This window comes from Pipra filicauda, unplaced genomic scaffold (assembly GCF_003945595.2).
Source record: "Pipra filicauda isolate LSUMZ 115617 unplaced genomic scaffold, ASM394559v2 scaffold190_size1978887_pilon, whole genome shotgun sequence".
Taxonomy (NCBI): domain Eukaryota; kingdom Metazoa; phylum Chordata; class Aves; order Passeriformes; family Pipridae; genus Pipra; species Pipra filicauda.
Window position 1 is genome coordinate 733,813 of NW_024104299.1, and position 11,076 is coordinate 744,888.

Sequence of the window (11,076 nt, forward strand, 5' to 3'; positions counted from 1 at the left end):
TTAGATCAAGAAGGCAAAATACAGCAGCCTTCCAAAGGAGATTCTCTTTTATTGCTGCATTATTAAATCACAAAGCAGCAGGACACTTTAATACATTGCTTACAAATGCGGGTTTTCCTCTGCTTTTACCTATGCAAGATAAGATTCACGGATATATTATTATTATTATCAGTATTATCCCCTGCTGCATGCACCACTCTGAAAAGCATACTATCCTGTCCAGTCCCATGGAAAGGATTCATCTGGTTCTCGTCAACAGCATTTCATTTATTGATTTTTTTTTCTTTAGTACACTGTTTATATTGGAAAGGTAGTCAAGAGACCTGTTTCTCTACGATGCCAAACATATTTTCATTATTATTTCTTAATGCATTAAAGTGATCTGGGAATTTGCTTTCTTTATGGTCTCCAGCAAGCCATTGAATCCCTTTTTGCTGTGTCTTATATGAAAAAAGAGAGAAGATAATCCTACCCTTGTAGCAACATAGTGAGAATTAAGGTGTCTGTAGGAAGGATGGAAGGAAAAAGTGCTCAGCTGAGAGACCTATTTTCCCAGTCACTCCCATTGTGGGAAGAGAAATACTAAGAGGAAGGGTACCAGACTTTGTACAACTGCTGTAGCATATTGTTTAGTTCCCCTATAGAACAAGTAATGGATATTTTATTTTTGCATTGGCTGCCAACCATATGCAATATTTAGGCTTCCAGATATTTTATAGTTAGCTTTCAAAATCCACAGACTACAGAAGTCAAGTAATAAGACTGATGAAGCAGATGGGAAGGGCAATATTTTGACCACTATTGCAATCATTCATGGCTCAGTAAAATCAAATTAACTCCTTTCACTCCACACATGGCCTTGGGGGTACTGACAAGTCTCACACAAAGTTGTCGAAGTCTACAGCAAGGAATGGGTGGATGTGGACCAAGTTTTTATCAAGTAACAGCCTTCACCCTCTGTTGGACATTTGCTGTTATGCAAGATGCATTGTCAGATGAGGTAATTTTCTGCATGTTTGAGAGTCCTTGATGACTAGGAAGCTTTTCTTAGCATGCTTTCAATGTTGTGGAACTGCAGTCTTCTTGCTATATCTAAGGGAGTCTCCCCATCCTGAAAGAAACAGATGAAATACATTGCAATATCATAGATATCGATCGAGTACAAGGAGCTTTCCTGAATTTGTCACCCAGATGCAGTGGTCTCCCATGTAAGTTCCCCTGTCACATCCATGCTCTAAAACAAAGGTTTCAGAACATGCTGGATCTAATACTACTTTGAAGACAGACGGCCATTCCACTGTTTCCTGGGACTAATATCCAAAAGTCAATTTTGGATATTAGCACAGCTTTAAATCTTAGCACAGCTAAGATTTGGATTCAAGAGCAACATGGGTAATACATTGCTCACCTCAACTCAGTAATGCAGATACTCCCAGGTCAATATTGATTTGGGCAACATTTGAGCTATTCTGGTGACAGGAGCAGCTTGACTTAGCCTCTCGCAGAATAATGGTGTACAACAGCATGAAAAGCACCTAAGAAGGCTCTTACCACTCCCCTGTAGCCTGCTTCTCAGGAACAGAACTGTAGAGCAGCTCTGAGTTAAGAAGAGGTACCGTAAAGACAGATGAGATGTGCCAAACCAGGGGACATAAGGGCAGTGTTTACTGGTAGAAAGCCAGCAGTGAAGGATTTGTACTTCAAAGTTGCTCTTGCCAACAAAAGCAATGGAGCAAATGTTTTATACCAAACAGGAAACAACTTCCACTACCAGGAAGCTGAGTACCCTTTTCTTTAAACTGCTGCACACCAGCTAAATACAGTTATCAATTTCACCTTCTTACCTGATTCTTTACAGAAGTGTCTGCATGAGCTTCAAGCAGTAGAGGAATGACTTCCTGATTTTTCATTTCACAAGCATAGTGAAGGGCTGTGCTACTAGACTGAAGGGAGACAGAAGCAGATGAATTTTAGTTCTATGAATTCTTTAGTAGACCTTAAGCAAGTACCTGTAGCCTTATCAGTTTCCCTCAACACTTGGATGCAAAACACACATATCAGTTTCTACCACAACACACCACATAGTAAAACAAATACATTATCATAAGAGCAACAGGAACAACAACAAAAAATCATTCCTTCCATGGAAAGCAGCTGCTAAAACAGGTCTGATACCTTCAGCAGGAAGCCAGTAGTTCTTTACTAATTTCAGAGGATTCCAGGATATTGATCCCAACAATACTATTTGCTTACACTTCAGCATTTTAGAATTTGGTTGCTGATAAAATTGGGCATTCTTTTCTATCTTAGAGTAGAGGAGGTCTTTACCACACCCAAGTAGGCTAGTGGATACAGGACTCTGCCTATGGCAGATCAGCACACTCTGACGACCAAGAGTAGACACAGGATCTAGCCCTGTGGCACGATCTTTGCCTAAAAATATGCTCCAGTTCAAGAACTCATAAATGCTGATAAACTGAGACCCTTATATCAGTAGAATCTTTATAGGATCGGGTATTTCACACATAAGTGTTTCAGCCCAGCTTAACTGGATTCTCTTATGCAGGCATTGTTCAAAAAAAATAATTAGTTGATCAGTGGGGATTATTTCTGTGTACATTAGCATATTGAAAAACTGTTGCCTAAACATCAAGGGGAAACACTGAATTTTCCTGGTACGTCACACTCAGTTCAGTCCCTGATCCCATTCTATAGCAGGCCTATGTTGCTAGAAGATTCTGAAGTCTGGTTTTAGAGTTGTTGCATGCATGCAAACCACATTTACATTTTTATAAATCCACTTACAGAGTCTGTAGCATTCACATCAGCTCCAGCTCTGAGCAACATCTTGATCAGGTTTTCATTCTGTTTAGTCTTTGAGACCTGTTTGGTGCAAGAGAAAGAGTAACACAGTAAGACAGTTCATCTATATATAGTGCTAAGTAAATTTGGGCTAATTACTGTGGGTTTTTTCCAAAAAGAAGAGTGTCTTCTGCAAATACCAGGCTGATGCAGTGCTGCAATTCTGTTCCTACACCAGCTATATTCACAGCAAAATTCCTGTTTCTTCTGTTGTATTCATCTAGTCCTTGCTTTAAGAAAGCAGTCCTGTGTACTATACAGGTTCCTAGCCTGAAATACTGCCATGAAAAATGTCATAAAGGGAAAGGGAAAGATACAGTGTTTTTCCTGCTTTCATTCAGACTCACCATGAGAAGATATCCAATAAGCATAACTGGCATGAGGATTATGATGAGCACATAGTCAAGGAAGGTAAATCGTTTTCTCACAGCATAATGCAGGCAAGTGCGGTCCTTCTAAACACAGAATAACTCTGATTAGCACCAGATTCAGTGATCTGACTTTATTTGTTTAATATCGACAAGAGTAGACCATTTTAGATTTCACAAGCTTTCTTTTAGACTATCTACTGGAAATATTCCTCTGATTTTCAAGCAGAAAGGGACACATTTTGCTTCCTTCAAGTAGAAGCATATTTAACACATATAGGGGCATGGAAATTGGACTACATGTGCAAGGAGGATGTGGGATCCAAAGGATTCCATGTGTATGTCTGCACACCTAGACATGGCTGCAGAGACTGAAAAGACAGAGTGGACATCTCGTGGGTACACCCATCAAGTTAAATCAGCAGGAAGAATCCCCACAGCTCCTCTTCTTATGGAGGTGCTGGTTACTGAAGCAAGGACACATGAGACTTTAGGACATCTCCTTTGGGACATCTGAGAAACACAGGCAAGTACCAATAACCACCACAAATTCCTAGTGAGAACAGAGTTCAAAAGAAACTTTGAATACTGAATGTACCAAAGCAACTAATGGGCAGGGCTACAAAGTTTCATGCTAAAGTGTTAAGCTTCTCGCAGATTGTCAAACTGGAATTTCACAAACTAGGCTATGATGTTACACAGGGGCCCAAAGTAATCAGACAAGTCCTTCTGTGCCATCTGCTGTTCCTCATTCTCAGTCCACAGCACCACAGTTAAGCTCTGTGTCCAAGGGCCTTATTCCATCTATGAAGGTGAAGCAGGGAGGCATTTAAGAATGCCAGGCATGGCTAGCAAATGGCTACCAATGAAATTTAAACTATCTTAATGCAAAACACTGAACCCTTTAAAAGGGACTTTGAGGTAAAATGGACAGCTTTCTGCATTAAGAAGAATAGGTAGGATAGAATATTCCACTGGCCTCATGAACATTTGCTGTCCTTCTATGAAATGAAAAAATGCACTGGAAAGCAGATATGTGAGATAGCCCACAAATGTGTAGGAACTTGATAAACGTTGCCTTGATATAATACAATTGACAATGCTGTGCAGTTTTTCCTTTTTAGCACCCTTGACATCATAAGAATAAATTACTAATAAAGCCAGAACACACATCTTTCAGCCACTTTTTATTTGTAACCTACTAGAAAATTTACCACAAAAACACACTTTCTCATCACATTAGGTATGGTACTTAGTTGTTGGCTGGGGTTAAACAACAACAGCAAGGAAGGTTGGTTTTCTAAATTAGGCAACAGGGCAGGAAGACAGAGAAGGCTTCTCTCCTTGCCCCCTAGGATGCTACTGCTCTGTACTCTGACAAGCTGCAGGTCTGGCAAGGAAGTAAGGAAGGTTTTTATAGAGTCGGTCTCTCTTTGGGGACATATTTGTGAAAGGTCAACAGGCTCTTGTTCAGACCTTCCTTTTAACCAGGGTGAAGAAAAAAGCAGAGGAAAAAAACTACAGAAGAAACAGACACAAGGTGGAGGGCAAAGTGAATGTGGAGTGCTGCACGGGTAAGCAGGCAGAATCCACTGGGGACTGGGGATGGCATGCAGTGTTACCTAAATGGGGAACATGAACACAGAGAAAAATTCAGGTCTCCAATGTTTATTGTCTTGTGTGCATTAACAAGTTAGGAAAAGACATCAGGAGACAAACAGAAACATATAGGTTTATTGAATTACAATTTAGGGGTTATAGTTATGCCTCAGTAGGAAACAAACATCAGGTTTGGCTGTGCTTGCCAGTGTGCCCACTGGTACTCCAAGAATCTGAAAGAACAGTCGTTGCAAAGGAGTCAGTGTCCACTTACCTTATTTCTGAGGTTGACATCAGCATGTCTTCTTAGAAGATAGCTAACTATCCTGTTGTTTCCCTTTTTACATGCACAAATTAAGGGGGTGTCTCCACTGAAGCTGTCCTGGATATTCAGATAGTTGCAGTTGCGCTCCAAAAGGAACTGAACTTTATTGAAATCGTTGTTATAAGCTGCCTGACAAATGGGCTGAAGGGAGAAGATAATATTCATCAATATATGTTTCATTAAAACATCCATACTTCCCATTCTGACTTACTACTTGCACATCCCAAAATAATTGACAAAGGTTGTAGTTCTTGGTGACTTCCAGAAGATGGTGGTAGGAGACACTCCTGCAGCTGCCACACAGCAGCTCTCAGCCCTCAGCCCCAGAAGTCACAGCCTTTGCACAGTGGAATGAGTTTTCTGTTAGTTTTGGATGTTATTTCTATAATTCAAGAAATAAATACGGCTTATTTGCAGCCTTTAAAAAAAAAACGGCTTCCAATCTCATAGGAGCTGGTGGTCACTGTATTAAGCAGCAAGCAAAGACAAGCCCAAGTTCTCTCTGAGTTTACAACAGGCTTTCCCTTTGTCTGAGCACTTCTGAACAGAAGGTACCACTCCTGACTCATCAGTTCTCAGAACAGAACCACACTTCAGGTAAAAGTTGAGAAAACAACCCCCCCAGTGTTTCCTTTCAAGCTTGAAGCTAAACTTTTTACCTAAAAAATATATGTCTGTATGCCCACAACTCAGGCCCTGATTGGCTTTGGAGAATTGCTCGCTGCTCAACTTTTGCTTAGTATTTCTACACATCCTTGACCTAAATTGCAATTCCTTCCCTCTCCAGCAGCACGAATTCAGACTAAGGAGAGGCTGAGAATGGCAAGAGTAATACAAGTTTCTAACAGCCTAATACAGGCAGAAAGTAGCAGTGACAGATAGGGCAGACTGGTAGCATTTGAGTTCTCCAGTCAAAAAGAGAATAATTTTCTTTTTTTCTGTCTTTGATACTGAGGATTTTATTCAACATTTTACAAAATAGTAATTTTCTTTAAATACTGTCTGCAGTTTTTCCTTTCCGTTCTCCTTTTTTCACATCCTAAATACACTACATGAAAAAAATCTGGCCCTGAACTCCAAGCTGTTTCCTCACTCTGCCTGCAGTTACTTTCCTCCACTCATACTCTCCCCCCATATTAAAAATATTCTTCTTATTTATACTTTCACTTCAGCAAACTTTGATCTACAACACAAGTTTACCTCCAGCATCATTACTGCTTCTGGACAGCTGCATAAGAAAGTGATTTGTTTCCTAAGAAAATATTTACATGTTTACCAGACCTTGCACCACTTCTTGTTTTGTTTTTATTATTTCAGATAAATATCAACAGCAAATACCTGCAATATTGTAAATTTGCACATCTGTCTGTATTCTTATAAAAGCCTACATATACCATTTGCTATTTTGCACTCCACCAGAATCAGAACTGTTTTAATGGTTTTGAGGAGAAAACCCTTCTTTAAACCCCTTTTGGTGTGACCAGCACGTAGGTGCCATCTAAACGATCAGTTTTCTCTGCCATGCCAGTGTCTAGTACCGTATCTTCAGGTCCAGGAAAAAGAAGGTAAGTGGAGTCTGTCTGCACCTCTGATTTCCCTTCTATTTTTGCTTTTAGGTATTGCTTTGCTTATTTAAAGATGCAAAAGATTTGCTGTTTGGTTGAACACCTGATCAGACTGCAGTCATTTACCATACAGTCTTATTCTTTCCTAGAATGATACTTGCTAGTTCGGCAGCTCATGTCAGCAAATGACATGCTTTTTTGCTTTTCTTTCTGTACTTGCTAGGCCATTAAACCCAAGGCATTTCTGACTGATACTCTCACTGACCCGTGGGATCTTTTTCTAAACCTTACACTACTGTTGAACTCAGTTCTAGAGCCATGAATAATGATGGAGCACATACCACTCCCTAGGAGACCACATTATTTAGGACTGAAGTCATGCACAGAGACCAGCACATATGACTCATGCTATTTTACCTACCGAAACCAGCTGTTCTCAGAAAACATCCAGGGTACAGAGAATGTAAGGAAGCAATTCTCATCCATTCCTACAGCTAATACATGGGTAATTGATGTACTTGAAGTATTTTTTTACTTATTGTTATTCCACTGCAGTGGTGGTTCTTTGTAGAAATTATTCTCTCCTGCATTAATATGTTCTGTTCATGTTTAAAGAAAAAAAAAGTCAAACTTTTTTCCTGGTTTTATGGGATTTTTTTGAGGCCCACTCTGCTGGTTTATATTCTAGAAAATGCCTCTTTTAGTCAAAAAAAATGGAAAAGTCCCATGGATCAAACTCGTAGTATACCTCCCAAACTGGCAAACACAACTCCATGACTGGAAGGACAAACATAGTAGCAGAATATTTAAGTAAGGGAACAAAGCAGTACAGACAACTATAAATTCATTATATTGATATCAATAACAATAGAGATTCAGAAAATGTGTTAGGAAAGAACACAAATCCGTATTATTGTAATAAACTTGTAATAAATTTCAAATAAGTGGCAATCAGTCACCTGTCCAAGAAAGGCAACAGCAACAGCAACCAGTGGCAAATGCTGTATTAGAGAGTCTCTCTCACAGAAAGAGAAGAGAGTTGTTATAGAAGGCACTTAAGTGGGATAGTGAATACAGTTCTTTTCACTTGTGTCCAAAAATGAGATTAGACTATGGCAGGATCATGAAACATCTCTACAATTGAGGAATATGAAGAGCCTGAAGAAAGATTGATTTGCTTAGCTGGGCCAGAGACAGACAAGGTTGTAGGCGTTCCAAAATATATTAAAGGGTAAGTGTTAATTGGTTTCAAGGAACAAGGTAAAAAAGGTGGTATATCTGGCCAAGAAATTTAGCATGAAAATTATAAAGAGATTTCTATTAATCAGCAGGGTAAAATAACAAAACAGGCTTTCAGTAGCAGCAGAACAGACACAAAACCTGACTGGCTCCAGGCTGGAGCTTGAGCACGTGCCAGGATTTCTGTGTTTGTGAAGTCTCTGCCACAAATCACTCTTCCATCTCTCACTTTTTTGGGTTGCCACTCTGGCAGTCCTATCTAAAGGAGGACTAACTGTGCTTAAGACTGTTTTAAACAATTCTCCAAACTTTGCTTACAAGACTAATAGAGTTTCTTACAAATAGACAGTTAGATGGTACCTATCTGGAAGATCAGCAGGGAGGTAAATTATGGAGTTAGAACCATGTTAGGTACAAGTAGTAGATTCCACCCAAAACCCAAGAAAACATATTTTCTTTAAGTCTACAGAAAAGCTTGGAGGATAAAAGACTGCAAAACCTCACTCAGTTATCTACAGTGTTAGCAGACTGCCTCAGCAGTGATCCAGCTTAACAACCAGCTTCAGATTTTCATGTTATTGTTATCCACCCATCATACACAAGGGGGGGATAAACCTATGGGATACGTACTCAGAATAACTGGGCTTCACATGCAAGGTGGAAGCCATGTCCAAAGAATCCAAAGTTCACACCTCAGACTTGGGCTCAGGTGTGGCGTAGAGCAGGAGTATGAGAGCAGAAATCTGATGGCAGTGGAGGACAGCCAGGAGCCCCTGCAGCTTCCCTTCTTAGAGATGCACTGGCAGCTGGAGCACAGATATAATGTCTATGACGTCTCCTTTAGGTATGTGTGAGAAACAAGGGCCAGTGCTCCCACAACAAAAAACTCTGAAGAAAGTATCAGTGGGAACTGAGTTCACAACTTCTGGAGAGGTTTGCAGTCCAAGACACAGAGTGGCTACTCTTGCCTACACCACATTATTTATAAATCCCCGTGTCCTGACTGCCCCAGAGAACTCACAAAAGACCTGGCCCACCTCCATAACGTAGCAGGGCAGACCTGGCACAGGCACAACAAACATTGCACCCAATAAAAACATGAGCTCAGGTGTGAAGGGAGGGGGAGCAGGACCAAGATTTCCAGTTTAGGCAAAGAGTAAGAGAGCACCTCTTTGAAGTGTCTGGCAGCAAAGCCCTTCTCCTCTGCTCCTAATCACACATCTGCAGCACCACTCAACATTCAGACAAATGCACAAAACACATGATGGAAGGGAGGGAAAACAGAGAATCACAACAGCAAACTCCTTCCACCCTGACCAGTTGTGCCTTTTCCCTGCCATAGCATCAGGGCTAACCATGATCCAGAGCACAGTCTGCCCGACTGAAAAAAGAAAAGAACAGACACTGGAGGGTGGAGTTTGAAGATTATATATGCCAATGATTGAGTGCTTAAAATCTCTCTTTCTACAATACTTCTTCTGCAAGCCCTTCAGACCAGGATTTAATTGTTCAGTATCTACTTAAGGCTTCAGGAAAGGTGAGAAGTACTCATAGGAGAGACAAGAGTTTTCATGGCTGAGATCACTCAATACAAGATAACCAGATAAGGAGTGTGAGAATAGCAAAAAACTTTCACTGTCAGGAAATTCAATTGCGGAACAGATTCTTTGATTTCTTTTAATTTTTTATTTTTAATTAATTGTGGGACATGTGATTAGTAGTTTACTCATATCCAGATGAATGGCCACATCTGAATTTGTCTTCTCGTTTTCAGGGTTTCTTGTATCTCTCTCTGCTTAGTTTTGCTGAGCTAGTGATAAACCTCAAGCTATTTAGCAAGTTCTACCACACATGAAATAAAGATTAAAGGCACAGTATGAAGGACAAAGCATTCAGCCAGTAGAGAGGAGGTGAAGGTAAAGCCTGTCATGCAACTAGGAGAGCAATTTTGGTTTATAATTGCTTCCTCCTTTGAGAACAGCCGGGGATTGCCTAAATTACATCAACACTTTGCAGTTGTTTAGACAAAAAGGAGATACGTTGCAATGTCAAAATATTCTGAACCAATTCACAGCCTCTTCCTGTGTATTAAATTAATTCAAAGGCACAGTATGAACTAAAAGGGAAGTCTAAATCATGTTTAGGATGCTGAGGAATGCCCTAATATCCAATGCATACTTCTCAGAAAAGGCAACTTACACTGTCTTATTTTTATTTCTCTAGATTTCTGTCCTGTAGAAATGAACCATACTTTACCTAGAAAACTGTATCTCAAAATTTTTAAAGGAAGAAAGCTAATATATATGAGAATATTGACTAATAAGCATGGAAAATATGGACAGCATTTGAACATTCTTTAAACACCCATTTAATTAAGCTAGATGATACTGGTTTCCTATGCAATACTATCTCAGAAGAGTAGACCTGGAGAGAGGCAAAAAATCGTTTCAGAATAAGCTACAGTCTATTCACCAATCACCTTATGAATGCACAGATTCAAGGTCCTTGTAATACTGAAAGAGGAGAAGATACTTGATTTCATTGAATAGCTTTTTAAATATAAAAGAGTGTCTTTCAGCAAAGAAATGTAACCTTTTAAAGGAACAGCTATGTGATGCTATCTCCAGAAAAAGAAATAGCAGTGCAACACACTCTATTCATAGTCAAAAAGGACCAAAATCCTTATTTGTTCCCATGTGTACAAATGGAAAGTTTATAAAACAATATGTTTAGGTATCATTTATGCTAAAGTCTAGGAAAATACTAAATGAAGCATGGTCTGTGAACAAAACCATAAAGATAAGTCCAAAGAAAAAAGAAATTCCTTCCTAAAAGTTTGCAGGGAGGGGAATATTTTCTTAGGCATTAGCTTTATTATCTATATTCAGTGTAAGCCAAGGGGGTGTCTGATTTTGCAAAGTTGTCTGTTGCTTGCACCACATTCCGAATCATTCTGATCTCAACACAGAACAACAAAAAATGTTGAACACATACTTCGCAAAGTCACAATAATTACACCAGTTATTGCATTTCCTTTGCTCCTACAAAAAATACTTCTGACAACTCGCAACAGGCAAAGAAAAGCATTTCTAAAGGGAAAAATATTCCAGATCTGTAT

At 39.6% G+C, this 11,076-nt stretch overlaps 1 protein-coding gene across 10 annotated transcripts in view; it reads right to left on the reverse strand.

The window, feature by feature from the left end:
* ANKRD22 (ankyrin repeat domain 22) overlaps nt 1-11,076 on the reverse strand; it is an 18,739-nt gene continuing 7,663 nt past the window's right edge. For 9 of the 10 annotated variants that reach the window (XM_039380243.1, XM_039380240.1, XM_039380242.1 and 6 more), the window contains exons 3-7: nt 5,104-5,295; nt 3,210-3,317; nt 2,806-2,883; nt 1,845-1,943; nt 1-1,111 (exon numbers count right to left, since the gene is read on the reverse strand). In XM_039380243.1, the coding sequence (XP_039236177.1) occupies nt 1,034-1,111; nt 1,845-1,943; nt 2,806-2,883; nt 3,210-3,317; nt 5,104-5,295 (555 nt within the window). In that variant the 3' untranslated portion in view covers nt 1-1,033. Of the gene's footprint in view, nt 1,112-1,844; nt 1,944-2,805; nt 2,884-3,209; nt 3,318-5,103; nt 5,366-11,076 lie in introns of those variants that run through there. The other variant, XM_039380238.1, reaches the window with a different exon arrangement.